General features: G+C 31.6%; 2 protein-coding genes and 1 long non-coding RNA gene across 4 annotated transcripts; 2 read left to right on the forward strand and 1 right to left on the reverse strand.

The window, feature by feature from the left end:
- Positions 1–431: 431 nt before the first annotated feature.
- On the forward strand, positions 432–3,581 carry LOC107892899 (uncharacterized). Its single transcript, XR_001682660.2, has 3 exons — positions 432–620; positions 1,168–1,238; positions 3,196–3,581. It is a non-coding gene; the product is annotated as an uncharacterized lncRNA (long non-coding RNA).
- A 2,008-nt stretch (positions 3,582–5,589) lies between these two features.
- On the forward strand, positions 5,590–9,537 carry LOC107891427 (zinc finger CCCH domain-containing protein 53). Of its 2 annotated transcripts, none has more exons than XR_001682213.2 (9): positions 5,590–7,046; positions 7,143–7,325; positions 7,406–7,585; positions 7,679–7,770; positions 7,850–8,110; positions 8,196–8,340; positions 8,457–8,675; positions 8,757–8,844; positions 8,954–9,537. XR_001682213.2 is itself a non-coding variant. In XM_016816232.2 (9 exons), exons 1-8 carry the CDS (start codon positions 6,091–6,093, stop codon positions 8,807–8,809), a joined length of 2,070 nt encoding a protein of 689 aa, XP_016671721.1. In that variant the 5' UTR covers positions 5,590–6,090; the 3' UTR covers positions 8,810–8,844; positions 8,954–9,537. The 2 variants fall into 2 exon arrangements, 1 of the variants encoding a protein (XP_016671721.1); XM_016816232.2 differs by having other exon boundaries at positions 8,776–8,844.
- An 8,530-nt stretch (positions 9,538–18,067) lies between these two features.
- LOC107891426 (pentatricopeptide repeat-containing protein At5g13770, chloroplastic) lies at positions 18,068–20,194 on the reverse strand. Its single transcript, XM_016816231.2, has 2 exons — positions 19,739–20,194; positions 18,068–19,642 (listed from the first exon to the last, which is right to left on the reverse strand). The coding sequence occupies exons 1-2, from the start codon at positions 20,134–20,136 to the stop codon at positions 18,283–18,285; spliced, it is 1,758 nt and encodes a 585-aa protein (XP_016671720.2). The 5' UTR covers positions 20,137–20,194; the 3' UTR covers positions 18,068–18,282.
- Positions 20,195–23,973: the final 3,779 nt, after the last annotated feature.

Below are 23,973 nucleotides of genomic sequence, written 5' to 3' on the forward strand. Positions count from 1 at the left end.
GATATCGGGATACTACCAACGAAGATGAAAGATAGTGATGTGCCAAAACAGTGTTCCTGTCACATCCTAAAAATCGAGCTAGTAGAATCGGGATAGTAAATTGGGGGTTAGTGAACTAGAAATCATAATTAGGTTAGATAATTAAATAATTAGGAATTAACAAAATGTTAAAATAAATAGAGTTAAAAATTTAGGTTAAGAAATTAAAATTAAGTGTTCGAGAATTAATTTGGTTAAAACGGATTTTAAAAACGAGATCGAATTTGAAAATAATTTAGAAAATAAGTTTTAATTGAAAATAATGACCTATTTGAAAACATGGAAGAAACTGAAGGTGGTTAAATGGGAAACAACCCAAGTTTTAAAAATTGGTTGCCTATTTAACAACCCCTGCCGTCTCTTCCTTATCATTTTCACATCTCATTCAAAATTGTCCCAAACACCAAATCAAGGCTTTTCTCCTGAAATTAGTTCATTCTTTATGAATTTCATGCTCTTCAAGCACAAAATCCTCATTCAATTTTAAAGATCAATCACGTTTTTATCCTCAATTTCTCAAGAGATCTTCACACATTTTAGCTCAAATTAGCTCCATAGCTCGTCAATTTTATAAAATTAAGGTGAGATTCTAAATTTTTTATTGATTAAAATAAGTGATATGTTATTTCAATTCAAGATTTAAATGATTTAATCAGGATTTCAATAGATCAATTGATTTTAAGTTGATTTTTGGTTTGAAAATGGTAGATCTCATGTTTCTTGACTAAGCTTCTGTTTTAAAGTGATTTCTAACTCATTTTAATCTAATTAAAAGGTTTTTAATCTTGATTTAACAAATCCTTTAGTAATTTAAACAGATTGAACGTTTTCCCCTTTTTGATGTTCTTATAAGCTTATTTTTTTGAAAAAAATCGATCTGTGTAATTAGAAAAAATTGATGGTTTAGATCTATAATTAGGTGATAATTAGGATGTATAAATTTGAAATCTAAGCTTAAAAATTATATTTGAGTGGTTAAACATCTATTTTGGCAAAACTAGTTAAGTTTTTCGTATAGAGATTAAGAGGTGCTGAACTGTGATTTTAGAATGATTTAATTGTGTTAGTTGTTGTCTATACTGCTTTTGAATTATCTTTGATGTGTATGTAAAATGCCAACTCATTTAGGAGCCTCCACAAGCAAGGATAAAGACAAACAAAAGCTTACTTGAGCTTTGTTGTGAAAGCAAGTTGCTAAGGTGAGTAATATTGTGTGCTATAATTAATGCACAAATCAATGATTAAAGGGAGCTTAGGTGGTCTAATCATCTAATCTAAGCCCCAAGAGTAAATGTTCTTACTTAAACTTTGTTATCTTATAAGTAAGCTTACATGTGTTGTGATATGTTTAAGTGTGTGATGTGAATGTGTGGGTTGGATATATGATTGATATATGATTGAATATGCCTTGTGAACATATGATTTTATGCACACACATTTGAAATGAAAGTGTATTTGGCTCATTGATCGTAAAGTGCTTGCACTTGAGGTGCAGTATATGAAAGTGATAAGTGTTATGAACATAGTAAGTGAGAGTGTGCATGAACAATTGTAATGTTTTATCTATGTTTAATTATATGTGGTAGGTACCTAAGTCATTAGGAAGTGTTTAGTAATCTTTATGTCATTTTGATTTGTATATATGTTAATGATGCTTGCCTTAATGATTTGTTGAGTGATTTTGGATTTTTGCTTATCTTTTGGTATATGTATACATAAAGATATGATTAAGTGATTTTGGTTGAATGCTAGTTGCGCACAAGCTAGTAATTAGTCTGAATCAACTAGTTGTATTAGAATTAATGTTATGATGTTTAGATATTGAATGAAATCATACATGTTAAATAGGTGTGCATTAGATTGGTATATGCTAATATGGTCATTGTATTGGGGATGGTTAAATTTACTACTTAGATCAAGTAGTTAAAGTATGTATTTAGTTAGTTTAACTATCTATTTACCAATATTGAAATGATAATGCATGAGATGCCATGACTTTAATATATTGATCATGATTTTTGGCATGTCAATTGAATGTGTATTATTAGGTACAATTTTGGGATGGTTAGGAAGTGCTTTGGAATTATTTACTTGTTGGAAAGTTTACATTTTTGACATTTTAGCAGTATGGTCTCGAGATAGTATGAATTAAAATGACCAAATAATACATTTTTGGGTAATTGTCTCGAGACATGTTGAACAAGTCTTGAGACAATAAATTGTAAGCCTCAATACATGTATCTCGTGGTCTCGGGACGAGTAACCATCGAACCTAAATAAGTTTTGCCTGTTCAATACATCCAAACATCGAAGCAGAAATAAGAAAATAGAGGAGGCCTGTTTCGAGACTTAGTCTTGATACATGAGGGACCCTGCCTCGAGACACAACTTCTAGTGTCTTGAGACATATTGATTTCAAAGCTAAAATTATCAAAAATAAAATAGGTCTGTCTCAAGACATGTAATCCCCTATCTTGAGACACAACATTGAAATTTGACAATTTAGTTTGGATTCAAATCCTAACTTCGCTTTTGACCTAGTTTAATTCTAGAACATTTTTTTTTGAGCTCATCTGATGTGAATTAAACATGTTTGTTCATTAAATTGAGTATGTACGATTGAATGTCAATATTATTGTTAAAATGACTTGAAATAGTGTGAGTTGCTTCGACATTGTAATGTGACATCACACATTTGAACCCAACGACCAAATCGGGTGTGGGATTTCACAATAACATATGCCAAAGTAAGATTAGACTTAGAATGAACAGATTGAAAAAATTATTCTAATAATGGTTAACTTGATGATTGAAGCTATCAACGGTCTCCACACTATTGTTACAAATATAGACATATAATTCATTAATTAAAGGACATTGAAAATTTAACACAATATAATATTAAATAGATCGGAACTTGTTTTATTATAATTAATATTATTTTAAATTGAAAAGATTTATGACTTTATTTTTTCATTTAACTTGACTTAATAAATTTTGAAATTAAATTTGACTTCGGAAAATAAAACTTATCTAACCTTTTTTTTCATTCTAATACTCACTCTATTGATGATTGGTAAGATATTATCGGTTGAAAAATATGGAATAACTGAGATGTGCTTGAGGAAGTGCTCACTTCTTTATTCATTTTGACAGGCAGACAAATTTCTATATTTAGGTGATTGACAATTTATTAAACAGGATTTTTGGGTAAGGTTGAGATTGTGGATTGTATCTAGCCCATGAATGAAGATCATATTACCTAGAGAAACATATTTGAAGAATCAGATCGAACCGGATCAAGTCTATCTAATCTCTTTGATCAAGGAAGTTGGATCAGATTGGATTGTTGAAGACTTAGCTGCCAACAGTTCTTCTTTACATTAATTGTTATTATTATATTGTATTCAACTAGTTTAATTGTTATTTAATAGGAATTGTGGTAGATATTCATTATGTTAGCAAGTCTCAAAAAACTTTATATAATTGAGAAACTTGTATAGATTTATGTACTGATTTGAGAGCACTTAATATGTTTTAGTAAGGAACTTTATTTGTGAGAGTGCATTTGATTGTAAAACATTTTTTTGTTATGGTTTTATAAGCTAGAGTTTTAAGCCAGTCTAACATTACTTTTCAAAAGTGCTTTTGAGTCAAAAGCAATACTAAACAGAGAATTTTTGAAGTTAGAAGTACTTTTGAACCCAAAAGTAAAAGTAGTTTTTTCTAGCTTCTATTTTTGGCAAAAGCACTTTTGCCAAAAGTGCTTTTAGGAACAAAGTACAATATATAAATAATATTATATATTTAAATTTTTATTTGTTATATTTTAATATTTAAAATATAGTTTATATATTTGAATTAAATTTTATAAGTAATTAATATTAATGGCTTAAAAAAATCTTTAAATTTTATATTTCATATATTAAAATATTAACAATAAATTATAATAAATTATTTTTTATATTCTTACTAAAATATCATAATATTAACTAACTTGAACATTATTTAAATTCATATTTGTTATTTTATAACACCATGTCTAAAATGAACATTTTATTTTTCAAAAGCACTTTTGGCAACAATAGTAAACACTTAAATTTTAAACCAAACTTTTTAAAGTATTTCTCAAATTCACTCTTCCACAATAGTTTTTAAAAGTACCTTTCAAAAGCAATGTTAAACTAGCATTTAGTCTTCAAAGATACAAAAGTGAGGAAATTGTCACTAAAGTGTGATAGATTTAGGTTCACTTGTTAAATAGATCCGTTGACGAAGGTAAATACAACTGAGTAAACAATTTTTGTGTCCTCTATTTTTTGTTGTTGTTTTGTGTTTTCCAGTGTTTGGAGAAGCAAATACTTCTGTGTTACTCAACTGTTTCAAGTCAACACCAACTTTTTGCTTAAAATTATACTAAGTTTTCATACTGTATAGTAATTAAGCTAAAAATTATGAATTATAAATATGAATAATGAATTCAATTCAAGGGTTTGAATGGTAAGATACTATGTAGTATTTTTTTTTAATTCGACTCAGAAAAAAAATTGATAAAACAAATCAACTCTAAAATCCAATTGAATTTAGGAGGGAGCATCTAAACAAATCAAAATCCAAGTTACTTTACTACCTTAAGCCAAAAACTAAAGTAACTAAACAAATCTAATTGTCACGCCAAATGTTTCGTTCAGTACATTAAGCAAAAAATAAACTCGATAACAGGAGCTTCTATCTGTAGGCCTGCAACAGAAGATGCCCAAATGGGTGCATTAAACATCTTCCGACAATCGGGAACTTCCAAACGATTTGCTCAAAACTCAATTTAACGTTATATAAAATTTGAAATATCCATCAATTTTCGATTTAATTAGTTAGACTGACCAATTTAATTTACCCGAACAACATTGTTTAAAATTGAGTGAATGGATAATGAGATTTAACAGATTTTTGGGCGAATGAATTTTTGATGGGTTGACTCTTATCTTTGATAGTAAATTTGCTGGAGTTATGATTTAAACGGACAGTTAAAGGTAGTCAAAGCTATACAAGAAATTTTCTCAACGATTTCGAACTCTGTCTTAATCAAACGTAATCACCATCTGTTGAAGAACGTAGGACCTTGGACTATCCAACATATCCGGAGGGAGTTTGATAATATTGCTAATTATATTACCAAATTAGCCTTTGATACAAGAGAAAACCTAAAAGTTTTCAAAGAGATTCCCAGGGAAGTCTTAGAAGTCTCTCCTATTGATTTAGTTATTGGGAACCTTGCTCAAGAAAAGCCTGATATAGTATGATTTTTCAATTTTACCAAAAAAAATTTTAAATACCTCTACACTACAAAGTAAACTATGAAATGAACACCTTAAGTAATGTACCCCAAAAAAATAAAAATAATTATGACGAGAAAAACATAAATACGCAAATGGTGAAATCATAAAACAAATTGGCTTTTCAAAGTTATTTTAGTGAAGCAGATCCGGATCTAGGCTACTCCCCCACCCACCTGTTCTTCTTTTGTCCAAAATCTGTAAAGACAAACAAATACCCTTCTAAAAAGGATTTATAGTTTATAATAACAAAAAGGGGAAAAAAAGGAAAAGAAAAGAAAGGGAGTGAGAATGAGAATACTGAAGTGCAAAATATATAAATAAACTATGAAAAACAAAGAAAATAAATTCAAGAATTTGGGTGCAGAAGCTGCTATTTCTTCTTCTTCTTCTTCTTCTTCTTCTTCCATTTCATCAAGCTTTGTTGTTTTTGTTTTCTGATGGGTTTTTAGAGAGGAAGAAGCTTAACTCATTACATTGCTCAAAATAATTGTACTATAATTATAATAATATTAAGGAATAGCCATTATTGTCCTTTCTGAAGCAAAGTCCACTCTTTGCACTCTTTTACTTGCTTTTCTTCCCTATCATTTTCTTCTCTCTCTCTCTTTCTCCCTTGAAGTGAAGGCTTCTATTTTATCTTTGGGGGGATTTAGAGTTTCAGCACTTCAGCTTGGTGTTTGAAAAAAGAAAGAAAGAAAGAGAAATTGGGTTCTCCATGGATTCATATGAAGCAACGAGGATAGTGTTTTCGAGGATCCAAAACTTAGACCCTGAAAATGCTTCGAAAATCATGGGTTATCTTCTTATTCAAGACCATGGAGAGAAGGAAATGATACGTTTAGCCTTTGGACCTGAAGCTCACATCCACTCTTTAATCCTCAAAGCCAAATCCCATTTGGGACTTTCCATTTCGAACCCACCAACGCCTTCTACTCCCTCTTCTCCTTCTCCTTTCTCTTCAAGGCCGAGCCCTTTATCCATCCCTTCTTCCTCTTCAAGGCTTACCAAAGGCTTGGAGATTCCAAATCCTTCTTCTCCATCTACTACCACTTGGCCTCCTCTTAACCATTGTCCCATCAGTCCTAGCTCAACCTCCTCTCTTTCATATGCAAGTATTGTCAATGGAAGCAGTAACACTGCAAATGGCTCTGGATCTTTATCCTCAGTTCCTTCATGTGTAAACACTTGCAATGACAACGAACTCATCGATGACTACCAGTTCCAGGACCACCTTTCGTTTCTCAACGACTCCAAACCTGAGGATTTGTTCAGTCCTCGGCTTGACTTGGCAATGAGTACTACTCCAAGTGGCTACGCTGATTCCCTTTTACATAGGAGAAGTTTCTCAGTTCCTGGTCTGTGTTTTGGAGCTGAAGATGTCAACTCTGGGATTGGATGGAAGCCTTGTTTGTACTTTGCAAGAGGGTTTTGTAAGAATGGTACTAGCTGTAGGTTTCTTCATGGAGATTGTGCTGATGCTGCTGCTCTCGTTGGTTCTCCAAGTAAGCTTAATGAGTTGGAACAGTACCAGGAGCTACTTAGATCGAAAGCTCTTCAGCAACAGCAGCACCAGCAAAAGCTAGCTTCAGCTTCTCAGCTCATGTCTGGGGCTTCTTTCCAATACAGCAAGTGTGTTAATCTACTTCTCCAACAACAAAATGACTCTCATAGGTAAAAAAAAAAAAATTGTTATCTCCTTCAGCATTGTTTATGTGCAACTTTTTGGTTTCATTTGCTCATGACATTGATTTTCGGTCCTTGGTGCAGATCAGCGATGGCTGCATTAATGATGGGAGATGAGCTTCATAAGTTTGGACGGTGCCGTGCTGAAAGAAATGATTTTTCAGCGATGGGATTAGGAGCAGCAATCAATCCAGGCTCTAGACAGATTTATTTGACATTCCCAGCTGACAGTACCTTTAAAGAAGAAGATGTTTCAAATTACTTCAGGCAAGTCACTGGTTTTAAGTTTAGTTGTTATTTTTGGCATTCTAGGTTTAAAGATTGTAGTTTCCCTCTGGATTTTACAGCATCTATGGACCAGTACAAGATGTGAGGATTCCTTACCAGCAGAAGAGGATGTTTGGGTTTGTTACATTTGTGTATCCCGAGACAGTGAAGCTCATCTTAGCTAAAGGCAATCCTCATTTCGTTTGCGATTCTCGTGTGCTCGTTAAGCCTTACAAGGAGAAGGGGAAAGTCCAAGAGAAGTAAAGCCTCTTTTATCTGATTTGCTCTTTCTATGTTGCGTACTCTAGATGATCTTCAAATGATGTAATTTGTCTAATCCATTGAATTTCTAGGAAGCAACAACAACAATCGGAGCGTGGAGAGTATTCAGCATGCTCGAGTCCGTCTGGGGTTGATTCGAGGGAGCCATTCGATCTCCATCTCGGTAAGTAGCCTTTTATTTTGTATGTCAAAATTTGCAGTGTTGTTGGTGAGCTTCTGTTTTGACTTTGAACTTATTTTAGGATCGAGAATGTTTTACAATACTCAAGAGATGCTACTGAGAAGGAAATTAGAGGAGCAGGCTGATTTGCAGCAAGCCATTGAGCTTCAAGGAAGAAGACTAATGAATCTGCAGCTGCTGGACTTAAAGAACCATCACCATTCTCAGTTCCAACACGGTTTTTCCACTGCCTCACCAGTTCCTTCACCGACTGTATCCCGTACTCCCAACAATCAAGCACTTATTTTTCCAGTTGATGGCATCGATCAAGAATTCCCCCAAGGTTACTTTGGTTCGATCACCATATGAACAAAGTTACTTTGCTGTTCAATTTATCAATGCGGTTTACTGTCTTTTTTTTCCTGCAGAGAATGGTGGTTGCCCGATCTCAGCTGTTTCCGAGTTGGCTGCTGCTATCAATGATGATAAGCAGCTGGAGGATTATAAAAATGACAATGGTAATAGTAGCACCAAGGGGAAGGCCAACACTGAAGAAAGTGATCTCCCTGAAAGGTATTAAATTTGACTGTTAATAACTTTGCTGCTTTGTGCTAGCTTTTGGTAATGGATGTTCATGCAAATTTACTCTATGCTAGAATTACTAATGAATGAAGGCTTTTTTCTCACAGCTTGGATCACATTCTCCCTGACAACCTATTCGCTTCTCCGAAGAAATCAGCCAGTGATCACTTCACTGTCTTCTCTACCTCGTCTGCAGAGGCCGTAGAGGCTGATGACAAAACCGGAACTCCTCCGACTACATCTTGTTCTAACAGTAACCCTTCACCGGCCAATGCCTCCGGCCTCAATATGGCTTCTCTTAAAACATATCTTCTTCAAATGCCCAGGTAGATATCATCATCATCATCGTCATTACTTTCCATTGCCACAGCATCCAACAGAACATTCATTTCATTAATGTGATTAAGTCTTTTGCTATAAAAAAAGGTTTTCTTCTGGCCAAGGAACCATTGGCATGTAGTTAGCCAGCAATGGAGGAAAATTGACTTTGCTAGGGTAAGCAAACTATCAAGCATCTTGGAATTGTGGTTCAAATCCGATCCATTTCATAAAGCTTCAACTGTTTCTTTTTCTTTTTTTTTTTCCTTTTTTTTTGTGGAATCAGTGGCAATTAAGCAAGCATATACAAGGAAGATTAAACCCGAAAAAAGCTGTATAGGCAAAACCATATCCACAACAAAGAAAAAAGATCTGTAAGACAAGATCAGTGCAAGATCATCACTGCCATCATCATCATCATCATCATCAACAATACAATACTACTTACAATCAAATACATAATATATGTATAGGTAAAGGACAGAGGAACTGATTTATGCAGGTGGGGTCCTTGGCCTTTCCTTACTGTGACACACCAAGTTGCTGGACCACACAACAGATAGTGTAGAAACAAACAAAGGCTGGTAGTAACTAGTAACTAGTAACTTTTTTTTTATCTCATATTGTAATTTTTTTTCATTTCCTAATCTTTTCTTTTACCCTCCTTTTTTCAAAGTGAGGTGAAAAAAGAGAACTAAGAAAAAAAATCTGTATGAACTATGTCACTTTGTGTACAGAATTAGACCCCCCAGAAGTTCTAAAAGTACTTTACCAGAAGGTTAACAACTATACTGATATAGATACCCAAATAGGAAAAAAAGGAGTGAAAGGGTAAAAGCTTGGAACTCTGGGTTCTTTTTTTTGAAGTTATTTGCTAGTGTTTCATATTATTATTACAGTATCTGTCAGCCATATTAGATCATGAATGAAACATGCAGAACAGGAAATAAAGAACAGAAAAAAAAAGGGATGAGGTAAAGGAAAGGTTGTTCTTGCATCATGTGATTAAAGTTAGCTTTAGGGGACACTTTTGTCTCATATTGTGGCTTGTATATTTATTTTTTAATTGAGGTGGGGACATGCATGAATGGGTAATGGCCACACTGTCACATCGTTTCTGACAAAATTTTATATGAATTGAGTATCTGGGTACCACTCACTCCCTTCACTTTCAGTCTTTTAACCTCATTCAGATTTTTAAAATACAAAGCTTTTTTATTTTATTTTATGGATTTTGATGCCTTTATTTTGTTTTGGCATATCTTAAACCATGTTGGGTCTATCTCTACGTGTGCTCTTATGTTTTAATTGCATGTGCATTTGTGCTGCCTACAGAACTACCCCCCTACCAAATAAATACAGATATTTTCTCCACTTAAACTGTTTCATGTTTGAACACCAATATAATTTATAATTTATGAAGTATCAAGTTTATTTATTATAGGAAAACAAGGCATTAGTTTTTCTTAATTTTGGGTTAACTTGAACTATAATGCAAGTAAAAAAGTCAAAATAATTTAACTTTTCTTTTTGCTTGTGAGATGCAAAAATGGTGGAAATTTGAGAGGGAGGTTAGAGAATTATTTAAGATCCTCCCTGTCATAATCAAAATTAATATAATGGTTTTGGGTTTTAGGTGCTTGGGGTTGGGGTTGGGGTTGTTAATAGCTAGTTGGCATGCATCATTGTTATCTTAAGCATACTCATTTTTACTTACTGATGAGTTCTTGGGTTAATTTTCATTGAGAAAATCTTCATATTGGACCTTTTTTTAACTTTCAGCTATTGATAGATATATTGTTGTAAAAAGGAAATCATGTGCTTGCTAATTATTATCTTGAAAGTAATAAAGAGTTATTATTTCTACATTATTTAGGGGCCTTTTTTACTCTTCAGGTAAGTTGAGAGTTTCGGAAGTGTTACATTATTTATATATTTAATTTTTTAATTTCTTATTACACTCTATTATATATTTATTAATATTCTTTATCTGTTTGTGAAGTGTAAAAAATTCCACACTCAATGTATCAAATAAGATTTCAATAATAAAAGTGTCAGGGGTTTTTAGACTCCATAATCAATGTCAGGCGTTGATAAGTGTCCTATAGAAATATAGTAAAATATTAAAAAATTATTTTAAAACAAATAAGACAAATCAATTTTTTAAAATTACTTATAAGATAAAAAATATACACACCAATATGACAAATACTCACTCATAAAAAATTCGTTTACTAATTAATTTAAGTTTCATAAAAGAAAATATTTTATGCACCACTATAGTAAAATAATAATAAATCCTTACAAGTAAGATTATAACACTATCATGTGTTCTTCAGTTATATTAAAAAATAAAAATATAAGAACATATGAAAATGATATAAACAATTTTTTTTATTCTACTTCTAGTATGTATATATATAAGTAAAGTATACTATTATGGGTAATATTTTGAAATCATTCATGGTTTAGTGTTTAAAAAAGAAATTTGTATTGGAACCAACTCAATAATTAATCTTTCACGTTCTGTAAATCCATTAAGAAGGTAAATGCTAACAATGAGTAATGAGTAACGACAAGAATGAAACTCTCCATCATTGGTTAAAGTAAAAGACTTTTATCATCTCACCTAATCTCATGATTTATCCTTCAATTAATTTAATATTATTAAATAATATCAGATAACTTCAAGGAGTACCCTTTTGACATTGTTCTTCCAAAACTAGCATGCTTTGGGATTTAATACCTTTAAGTAATTTCAATTTACTTTTATAATAAATGAGGTCCCAATTCGAAAATACAATATATATATGAGGATTTAAATGTAAAATGTCACTTCATATGAGTGGTTGCATAAAGAAAATCATGGTTGATGGTACATCTTAAACTGTTGTTTTAGGGGGTTTGAAGTGATTATGAATGGGGTGCTTTTATTTTTTTACCAATAGTTGAATTGGGGTACCATAATTCCATACACAAGGGGTTCAAAAACAGTGTTGCCACTATCTAGTTAGTACAATATATCCTACTTAATTAAGCCATGATTTCAGGTCTTTCATTTTAATTATTTAATGAAAAGGGCCCATTCAATGATTAGATCAGCTTGGAGTTAAAAAAAGGAAAAATCAAGTTTAGGGCAAATGAATGGATGATTAATTTGGGCGAAATAAGTGTATGATAATAAGGCAAATTGCATAGAGAGGAGAGTTTTTGTATGATGTTGAGAATATAAATAATATAAACAAATGGAGGCAATCCAACCAACACAGCATATGTAATGTTGGGTGAGAAATGCAAATTTGGATCATAATGTCTCTTTCTTACCAATATATATTGTTGACACCATTTTTTGGTGAAAACGGAATCGACTTAAGTTTTGAAAAATGAAAACGAAAACGAGAGTCACCATCAATCCTTTTTAATGAGGTGTGATTGGATCACTTCGAAAAGTAATTGTTTTTAATAAACGGTTTGATTTTATTAAAACAACGATTTTGGTCCACGAAATTCAGAAAAACAGGTTCGGGAGTCGGTTACGTACGAGGAAGGGTTAGCACTCTCGTAACGCCCAAAAATTAGTACCTAACTGATTAGTTAAAGTCTTAATGTCGAAAATTGAAAAAAAAAGGTTCGAAACACGATCCTTGTTATTTAAAAAAACTTGTATAAATTTAGGGAGAGAAGCATATTTTCACGTTATTCGAGAAAAAGAATCACATCCCGTAAGTTATGACACAATATCTAAAATTCCCGATACGAGAATGAATGCTAAAAAAAAATATTTATTTTGAAAGAGTTCGATTATCTCGAGTTTAAAAAAAAAGGTCATGTCCCGTGAGTTAGAACACGATCTTTTGTTAATTCCCGAGAATATTTAAAAATTTTGTTTGAAATGATTCGTGTATTTGAATTTGTCGTGAAGATCGAAACCCCGTAAGTTAGGGCACGATCTTCTCGAATTTCAAAATACGAAACTTTGTTTATTTGAAAACCATATTAAATAAAATTAACTTAACATAAAATGGTAGGAATAAAGGCAATGTTAACATGTATAATAAAATGATAATGATGATACAAGCACAACTAATATAAGCAATAGTCAAAAAAAGAAATAAAATACATAAAATAAAAAGTCAAGTATATATGAAATAAAATAAAAAAAAACTAAAGCATTTCCTAAAAATAATAATGAACACATGAATAAATAAATAAATAAATATCAAATAGAACGACAATAACAATACGAATAATAAGAGATAAAATATTTACGTATGTACATTAGTATATTTAAATTATAAATTATAAAAATGCGTGAGTTTATATACATGTATATATATAAAAACGAATATACATATTTATGTATATATAAATTATAAAGAGTAAAAGACATAGGTATGTATATATCTAAAAATATGTAGGTATCTATATAAATTATGTGAAAATATAAAAAATATATGAATATGTGTATGTGTTCACAAAAGTAAAAGTATGTGTATACATATATAAAGTATAAAGCATAAATAATATATATCTAGGTAGGTATATATATATAAATAAACTTGAAAAATTATATGCATACACATACTATAAAAATACGTATGTGTATATGTATATAAATTATATAGTATATAAAAATGTAAGTATGTACATATATATATATGATAAAATTTGAAAATTTCAAGGTATAAATGAACAAATAACAGCAATAATAATTAATAATAACAGTAATAATATCAAATTTATTAATTTTAATAATAAAATAACCAAAATATAAAAAAAAGAGCCAAATTGAATTTTAAAACAAAATTCGGGGGGGGGGGGCAAATTTGTAAATAAATTAACAGAGAAGGACCGAATTGAGTGTGCGAATAACAAGGAGGGACTAAAGAGGAAAATATCCCCACCCTCCAAAACGCAGCACTTTACATGGGACTAAAATGAAACAACGATAAAATTATACGGCTAAATTAAAAATAAAGAAAAGAAGGAAAAAAGGGGCCAATTGCAATGCGTTGCAAAAGCGGAGGGACCGCGCGCGCAAATATCCCTTTTAAAGAAAACACGCGGATCCTCCCCTCAGGGTCGGTCATCACACGGGTCAGGGTGAAACGGCGTCGTTTCAACGCCTATGGCTATGGCGCAAAACGGCGCCGTTTTGAACAACTATTAAAAATCAAAGTTTTTTTTACTTCATTTTCTGCTTTTTTCTTTAAAAACAACTGAATCCCCTCCTTTTCTCTCTCTCCCTCACGACTTCCCGCCTTGGATTCTGGCCTCCGCCGCGCCACCTCCACGGCCATTGGCCGGAGTTGCGCGAAATGGGCTTTTTAGCCCTCCTTTCGGTATCCTCGAAGGCTTGGCCTTCTCAACCGCGGGACCGAGAGAAAGAAAGGGCCTTTTCCTGTGTTCAACTCCGACGACGGCGAAGATGGGCTCCGACGCCGGTCTTCGAAGCGAACATGTATCTTTCTTTCCCTTTTTCGTTTTGTTTTTGTTAAAAAGAGTAGTGAAACAAACAAAAATAAAATAAAATAAAAAGAAAAATAAAGAAAATAAAAAACGCAAGAACAAAAAAAGAACTGGAATCAACCTTTTTTTTAATTTTTGATATGCTTTTCTTTCACTGGTTGTTAAAAAAATATACAAAGGTAGTGTTTGGCTTTTATAGCTTATCTATTTCTATTTTTTTGCTATTATTTTTGCTGCTCTTTGCGTGTTTGTTCCATTTTGCAGGGTGATGGACGAGCGGTGGTAGAGTAGGTGGCGCGACGGTGGTGGAAGGTCAAGGGTTAGGTGCGGCGGTGGCAGGGTGTCTGAAGGCAGTAGGCTAGGGTTTCAGAAAATTGAAACCCTAGATTACTATTGGTCGGGCTGATTTTAGTTGGGCTTAGATTTTGGGTCTAGGTTTGGGTTAGGGTGGGTTTGGATGGATGATTGGGTGCGGTGCGTTTAGCTTACTTTTTGTCTTACGCTACAGTATCGCTACAGTATCTAATCTCGCCGCCACCGCTATTTTTACACTAACCGCAGATAAACGCACCGCCCATCCAAACTCACCCTTAGTTTAGGTGAGTGTTTGGGCTTTTGGGTAAATTTGGGTATTGGGCCGGGCAAAATGGGCTGTACATATATAATACCTTAATTGATTTGGTGTCATTAGATATAAAAATGAAGTGGAATGGAATGATTGTTTACTCGTTTCGAACTTGACTCGGCCTGCCTCTAATTTAATCTCTGTTTCGACTTCGAATTAAATATGAATTTATTTGTCTTGAACTCGCACAAAAAATTAAAATTAAACTCAATTTTGTCTACTCGATCTGATATAATATGTCATAATTTTTAATTTTTATATTTTTTTTATCAAAATAGAACAAATAACTTTTAAGTTATGTCATGTTTTAAAATTTTTTATATTTTAATCAAAATACAACAAATATTTTTTAAATTTTATTATATTTTTAATGATATCATTAATCATTTTATAATTATAATTATGCTAGAGAAAATAATGATATGAATTTTATCATCATATATTTAAACTAATATTAGATATAAAAGTATTTTGGTAATTATTTAGACATGCAAATTTTATTTAAATCAATCCCGACTAGATCTAATTAATTTTGAAATTAGACCGCTCAAAACTCAATTTCAAAAAAAAAAATTAATTGGGCCAAGTTAAAACCTAAATATAACGAATTAATTAAACATCAATTTAGCTAAAAAAACCTAAAACACCACATTATTTTTTCTAAAAAAGTAAGGCAAGTAATTTAAAGTTTTCTATTATATTCTTCATAAAACTATATATTTCTTGAAATCTAAAAAAAATAACTCATATTTTAAAAATATTCATTAGCATAACTTCATCTCAATTGGTATCGTTGAATTTTAGTTCAATTGACACTATTACTATTGTAACATTTAAAAAAAATATGTATTCAAGTGCGTTGAAACGTCCTTCCTTCAAGTTAAGGGTGAAGATAAATTATGAATAAAAATAGATTTTGCATAAAGAAAAAAACATTCTCCACAATAGAGTTACTCATATGCTAGGCCAAAACTAAGGTATTGTTTCAAAAAAATTTCAAACTCAGGTCACATTTTCAAGTCCAGCCAAACCGGCTACTCGTTTTGTTTCTCTATTAAAAATTAATAAAATATTTAAAAAATATTTTTTTATATTTTATAATTAAATTTAAATCTAAAACTATTTTTATATATAAATTGAATTTGGGTTGAACAAAGTCGAATCAAGATATCAAAAATCTTGTCCAAAATCAATTCAAATCTAATTGGACCTACAAGATGGGGTGGACTACCCACCCATGAACAAATCTACTCTCGTATTTAAATAAAATAACTTAGATCAAAACTTAAAAACTACATTTGTAAAAAAACAACTCTCTTAATTCATCACTACTTTGATGCACAGTTAGGAAATTCATCACAATCTTCTCTTTGTACGCATTTAGTGGGTTCAGTTAAAAAATATTTGATCAAGTTTTTTATTGCATCTTTTAGAGTTTAAACTTTTAAAAATATACTTTCTGCAAATATACTTTTATATCCTTAAATCTAATGAGAATTTTTCTATTTTGTTTTGTCTCTCACCATGATCTAATAAGAATGGATAAGCAGTTCGTGGAATTGACGTGAAAGAGTAGAGATAGCTATATTTCTAGGAGCAAACTCTAAACGAATATGAAATGCATGGATACAAGTTATGCCTAGAATAAAAAGACAATTCTGAATTTACTTCTTCTACGAACAAGGAAGCTAGATTAGAGGTTCACATTGGTGTTTGGTTTACCTCACATTCTAAGGAATAATGTAAAATTCCAAAGGAACATTCCCCCATTTGGATTAAGAAGATCATACATTGCCAATAATTTTAAGATTCCAAAATAGGTAGGTAATCTCAATACTACCTCTTCCTTAATGAATCTTACATTTTCTTCATAATGTCAAAATTTTTTTGACAATCCTACTCTCATTGTTAATAACTTTTGATTCACTTTACTGAAAACAAAATGAAAATAAAAACTAACCAATCAAAAATTCTAAAATAACATTTTAACTATATATTTATTATTATTATAAAAAAATAACATGTTGTCTATTATATTATATTCTGATTCCAATGTTACTTTTATAACAAATACAATTTTTTTATTACTTTGATCATAATTGCCCTTAAGACCTAACAAAAAACCTGTTTTAGTAAAATTTTTTTTTCTTCTTCCTTTTTTTTTATATATATTTTTACTTTGATAAAAAGAGAAGCCTTAATTGTTTATTACTATTCACAATTTTAGTTTATTTATGTGAGAAAAAATATAAAATTAATTTACTAGAGATATGAATTCATTTATCAATTAAAAAAAATACTTTAAACTTCACTGTAAAGAATAAAAGAAAAGAAGTAAATTCTAAGGGTACAATTTAGTAAAATATTCTTTTAAATAATTTTACAATTCTTCAATCAAATAAAAAACCTTTACACTCTAACTAAATAAATCAATAATAACTTTTTTTAAACATTAATCTCATTATATATTCTTATCATATCTGCTGCCTAGAACTACCCATAGTCTACCCACGTCCTCCTATACTGGCAACAATGCATATGCGAATTGAGCTAAGACTCAATCGGCAAATCAATAATAAATCTTAAATAACCACTAGTTAAGTATTTTTTTTTGGATAAATATTAAAATTATACATAAATTTAATGTGCAATGTCATTCATGAATTTTAACTTTATGCAATTTTATACATGAAATTTTAATTTAATTTAATTATCACAAATCATTAACAACATTATTGAATTAGTACCATTTTACATTAATATAATACATATTCGAACAATTATATTAATATAATATAAAAATAAATGTATGTATTTGTTTATTTAAATATGTACAATTGAATCAAAATCAATGTTTCATATATACATATGAATCACGATTCAAGTTTCATATATATAATTGCACCAAATCAAAATTGGTATAGTAAATTATATATTGCACCAAAATTATTTTATAAAATTGATATTTATCCCTATATTAATATAAGATAATAAAATTAGAGTAAGAGGAGATTTCAATGGTGGGCCCATATCATATAGAGACTAACAACATACCTTGAGTAAGAGGAGATTTCAATGGTGGGATTGCTTCATAATAACTAGTAGTTTTCTACGATTTCAACTTGAATACAATATACTTTAACACTACATCAAATATTTATTGATAAAATAATTAGTTCCATTTTAATTCATTGAGAGGAGCAAGTAGTTTGGGTAATTTGTGAGTTAAGTCTTGTAAATATTAGTATTAAAGAAGGGATTAAGCATACTCAAGGCTTGAACATGTTATACAAGGCAGGAGGAGTGTTACAGAAAATGATTTCTATAAATTTCACAAGCTGTCATAAACATACAATATTTCAGAGTGGTAAGCACCATCTCCTGAGTTTCCTTAATGAAATCTAGCTTGAATTCATACTTTCTTTCATTGAAAACCCTTTGATGTTAAAGCAGGAAAGAATACAAGTTAGATCTGGATTTCAAAATTTGAGAGGTCATGAAGTGCCATATATGTGTGGAGCTTACAATTGTGTACCATGTTGCATGGCATCAAAATTCTTTTGCAACCATTTAACTTGGTTTTCCAATCCAGCATCCCTTAAGGCATTCATAGCTGAATGATATAGCCTTCCATCCAACTCAGTTCCTTCAGCTTTCATGTCCTGCAGAAGCCTCACCAACTCATCGATCCGACTTGTTTTCGAGAAAACTCCCACCATGGTGCCTGCCATTGCCTTATCGATCGATCCCCCGTTCAATCTAAACTCCTGGTAGAATTTCACACACATTTCGCACTCCCTTACTCGATTGTAAGCGCTAATGACAGTCGTGTAGCTGACTTTATCTGGTGCCAGCTTCCTTCGTTTCATCTCCTTCCATAGTTTCTCCACCTGTCTCAAGTTCTTCACTCTCCCATGCATGTCCATTAATGAATTGTATATCCATACATTTGGTTGACACCCTTTTGCTTTCATTTGAGCTAAAACCTTCATTGCATCTCTTATCATCCCTGCTTTCCCATACATTGCTATCATGCTAGAGTATGCCACAACACATTTGTCAAACCCCTTCTGCTGCATCTCCGAAAACACCATTTCGGCTTTCGAGTTGAGACCAATGCGACAGTACGCGTTTATGATCGAGGCATACGTTACCTGCCCTGGTTTGCAGCCCTGCAATATCAGCTGCTCATAAACTACAATAGCAGATTGAAACCCTCTCCTTTTGGAGAATCCATTGACAATTGTACAAAAAATACAATCAGAAACCTTTACATTTGCATCATTCATGACCCTCACAACATCCAAAGTTTTCTCTAATAACCCTTCTTCTATATACATCAAAACAAGCTTCAAAAACACTTCTGGGTCCCTCACCATCTTCCTCTCTTCCGCCTCTTCGAATAGTTTTTCGACTATGGTTATATCGCGGATGCTCGCGAACGAGATTATCAATGAAGAGTAAACCAAAGAACTCACGAAAAGCCCTTTCTTCTTCATGTCTCTGAAATACTCAAGAGCTTCATAAGGTCGACCCGATTTCGCCAACGAGTCACATAGGATACTGTATGCACGAGGTGCAAGTGGTGTCAAATTTAACTTGCTACTTTCAAATTCATCAAATAATGAAGAAACTTTGTCCATATCACCAATTCGGTGATAAGCTTCCATTATCTGGCAATAAGATTCAGAATCCTGAGAAATTCCATTGGATTTCATTGTTTCGTATGCAGCAATTGTGCTTCTAAACATATGCAACTTGTTATACCCCGCCATTGCTGAATTAAACGCAATGACAGAAAGTTCCTTATCTGATTTAAACGCTTCAAGCAAAGCCTCCACAACCATGAATTTTCTAGCTTTAACACAAGTATTAATCAATCTAGAACAAGTATAAGCATCAGGGAAGACCTTGTAATGTTTAAAATCAAGTGAAAGAGACACAATTGAACCCCATTTCTTGGATTGGACAAAGTACCTGATGAGAAGCTTTAACATTTTTTTCTCTGGTATGAACCTTGGGTTTTCTTTTGCTTTCTCATAGAAATCATATGCAACATCCTCACTTGGAGTATCTTGCAATAACCCACACAACAACCCATTTAGATTATCAACATCAGGATCATGAAATTTCAGGCCTAACTTGGTGATGGGCACATTGCTGGTTGATGATGATGATGATGCATCTTCCATGATAGCAGATGGGGAATTACATGAGGAATTGATGTGGAACAATGGAAGGTTAGAGGTGGGGAGTGAGACAAAGTGAAGGGTTTTGCATGGTGAGAAAAAGAGAGCAGATTTAGATTTTCTGGGTTTTGATGTGTAGGAATCAGTTGAAGCTAAGGACCAGTCAGGAGAAGTGGAGATGGCCATGTCTGTTTTCTTTTTTTTTGGGGGGGAGATAAGGTTAATGGGAACAGTTGGAAACAGTATGTATAACTTGTGGAGCTAAAACATCTTTTGAAGGAAGTGGATTTTGCCATGGTCTACATGTATTGTGTTATCCAATGGGAACATGAAAAGTGGAATATAAATTTATCATTTTATGAAAAATTGGTTTTCTTTTTAGAAAAATAGAGGACTGGTTTTCGACACGTGTTTCGTTTGCAGGCAGTGCCAACTTTTCAGAGAGAGGCAGAGAAACGTAGAGTTTGATAGAAAAAAAAAACAATTTTAAATTGTAAATTTGGGGATAACATATTAAAATTTTACATTATTTTTTATTTAATAGGTAATTTGTTATATGAATTTTGAATTAGTAAATTTGAATTGTAATTTATAAATGTATATAAAATTTTGATTTTAATTTAATTGTATATATTTAAAGAAATTAATATATATATTTAGTGTCATATTAGATTCATATAAATATTTAGGTATGCAAAATATCAATGTAAAATTGTATTAATTTGATAATATTGTTAGTGATTTATAAAAATTGAATCAAATTAAAATTTTATGTATAAAATTACATTAAATCAAAGTCCATGTATAACATTGCACATTGGATCAAAGCTTATGTATAATTTTGATATTTATTTTTAAATTTAAAGGTTAAATTAAAAAGAAAATAGGATGATAAATACCTCGTTTTTTTTTCACTTTGATTCTATTTTTGGGATATTTTGGCCTTAGCTTTCAAAATTAGTCAAATAACATTTGTTTTCGAATGGACAAATTTATTGAAGTATTAAAATTTTAAAAATTCTAATGTGTGAGTTTATGTTTATTTTATTGTTGATATGAATTATTCTTTTAGAATATCTATTTTTTTAAAATTTTAATGATTTTTTTTAAAATCTTTGTAAGTTATATGTGAATTGTCATGCGAATGTAATAAAGGAAAGCAACACTCAAGTCTCACGAAATTATTTTGAGTTCATGAATAAGATCTTTTAGAGTATCGGTAAAGTTACAGAGACGAGCATCACGATAATTTCAGAAGAGAATCGACATGAAATGATTGATATAAGATGGATTGAAGCGATCAACAGTGTCCATCATTCCCTTTGGGATCTGAAATAGCTCTATTTTGTAGAAGAGGAGCTTGTTCTCTCGATCTAACAAATGTCTGAAGGAGAGACAAAGATAATTATAATGAACTCCCTATGCCGCCACAACTTTGAAAATTAGGGATTGGAACTCTGGAATGTGAACTTCCGTAGGTTGGAATGCCAGCTGATAAGTTGGGACTTACATTAACCATGCAGAAGGAAAGAGTGGCGAGTTTAACTTCGACAAGTAGTGCATTGGCAGTGGAGCAATCAACGCTGGAATTCGGCTTAGATGGACCATCTGGGATTGGTATGGTTGATATCTTGATTGCCTGCTTGAGGATTCCTCGATCTCGCATTGCTGTTGCTTTTTCGAGTCTTCTACTTGTTTCTCCTTCAGCGCCATTGTTGTACGAGTAGGCAGGGATCGTAGCCATCACTTGTAGAGGGACTTGTGATATGGGGGGTCCAAAGTAGGTTAATTAACATTTTGACTCATGTGATATTCAAGAGGAGGAGAAGACGCTGGACTTGCGGTCGAAAAGTGGTTAAGCTTCCCACATGAGAAACACAAAGAGTTTAAGCCTTTACAAATAATAGCTTGGTTTTAGCCTTTGGGAAGTGGTTTATGGAGATTTAGTTGCATGCACAAACATCATATCTACCTCTTTCACCAGCGATGGTGTGGCTATCCATTCGTAAAAGAGGACCAATTCCTTTACCAATTTTCCTCAGAATTTCCATATTAAAGAATTCCACTGGCAACTTTGGTAGCCTAAGCCAGATTAAAATAGACCGTTGGATTAGATTTTAACTGTAGGTTTCAGAGGGACGTGAGACGACTTGATAACCCATGGTCTTTCCAAAGACTTCAATGATGAGAGATCAGGACCATTTATTTTTTATTCTTTGTTTTTCATCTTTAGTAAAGGTGATGCTAATGCCTTCTACACCTGATTGTTGCATGTCATTCGAAGAATCTTGTAGGAGAAGATCTAGGTAGAAATCCTCATCAATTGCTATCGATTGAACTGTAGATTCATTAAGCATTTAGAGCATCTTTGTAATAGACAGAAAGGTCATCAGTTTGTCGCAATTTATAAGGTAATGAATTATAGATATTTTGATGAATGGGAATGAAAGTGGAACTTGGCGAGATGACGACGACGACGAGTATTTATTTATTTTTTTAAAATTGAATTGGGTATTAATGGGTATTAAGGGTTAATAGGGAGGTTTTTAGAAAAAAAAAATCATTTTTTTAATTTTATAATTTTTTATGTTATATATTTATTTTTTAAAATATTTAGGTATTTTTATTTTTAATATTTTTTTATTCGTTATAATTAAGAATAAATTATTAGGATATGTAAATATTAGAGTGAGACGACATTGTTAAGAATTCTTTTATCTGGGGAAAACACTTTCCTTTTTTTTTATTATAGAAAAGGTCTGCCTAAACAACAGTCACTGAGATCCTTTCTTTCTTTGCCAGAGAACTGGATTAATTTATGCATTGATGGAGCAGTGAAAGTCGTGTTTGAAACTGCTGTAGCTAGAGGAGTCCTAAGATATGGAAATGGGGATTGGATTATGGTTATAACAGATTTTTGGGTAAATGCTTACTCTTTGATGCTGAATTGTGGGGCATTCTTAATGGGTTGATCCTTATCCAAGATAAGTTAATTGATGACGTAATGATTTAAGCAAATAACTTAGAAGTGGTCAATGTCATTCAAGACTCCTCTTTGATAATTTCAAATTCAAGTCTCGTTAGAAGAATTCATCAACTATTAGCGAAGATTGAACATTGGGTCATACAACTTATTCCCAAGAAGTTGAATGAACTTGCAGATTGTATGGCTAAATTGGCTTTTGATATAGGTCAAAATTTGACAGTGTTTGAAAAGGTCTCAAGGGAGGTATTAGCAATTGCGCGTATGGTCAAAGCAAGTGTTAGCCTAGTTCAAAACTCTTCTATGTAATTAGTTTCTCTTAAGTTGGTTTTCTTTCCACAAAAAAAAAATTGTTATTAGTCTAAACTACATAGATAATTGTCCAACTATATATATATATAAAATAATTTTAGGCACCCACAATAAAGAGTTAACAGTTTAAACACCCACGTTACATAGTTAAGTCATTTTGGTCACTCTCGTTAAAATCACAAACGGTAAGCTGACTTGATAATTAAAAAATTAGTATAATAACAAATTTAGCCCTCAACTTTTACATATTATATTGATTTAGTCATAATTTTAAAAAATTAACCTTCAAAAATGATAAATGTTGTCAACTTTTACACATTATTTATTTTTATATATATATTTAAATTTATTATTATATATTTTGGAAATATTTATGTATTTATTTAATTTTTTTAAAATTAGGATCAAATTGAGAATATTTGTAAATTTTGAGGGTTAATTTTTTAAAATCATGACTAAATTGATATAATATGTAAAAATTGAGTGCTGAATTTGTTATTATACTAATTTTTTAAATGCCACGTCAACTTGTGGTTCGTGATTTTAATGAAAGTGATTAAAATAACTGAACTATGTAAGTGCTTAAATGATAAACTTTTTATTTTAAGGGACTAAAAAAAACTTTTATAGATGAATGATTATTTATGTAGTTTACCCTTATTTTATACTAATAAAAACACCTTGGGTGAATATTATCTGAACTTTGGTTTCTAATATCGGTTTTAACT

Source organism: Gossypium hirsutum, chromosome D09 (genome assembly GCF_007990345.1).
Source record: "Gossypium hirsutum isolate 1008001.06 chromosome D09, Gossypium_hirsutum_v2.1, whole genome shotgun sequence".
Lineage (NCBI taxonomy): Eukaryota > Viridiplantae > Streptophyta > Magnoliopsida > Malvales > Malvaceae > Gossypium > Gossypium hirsutum.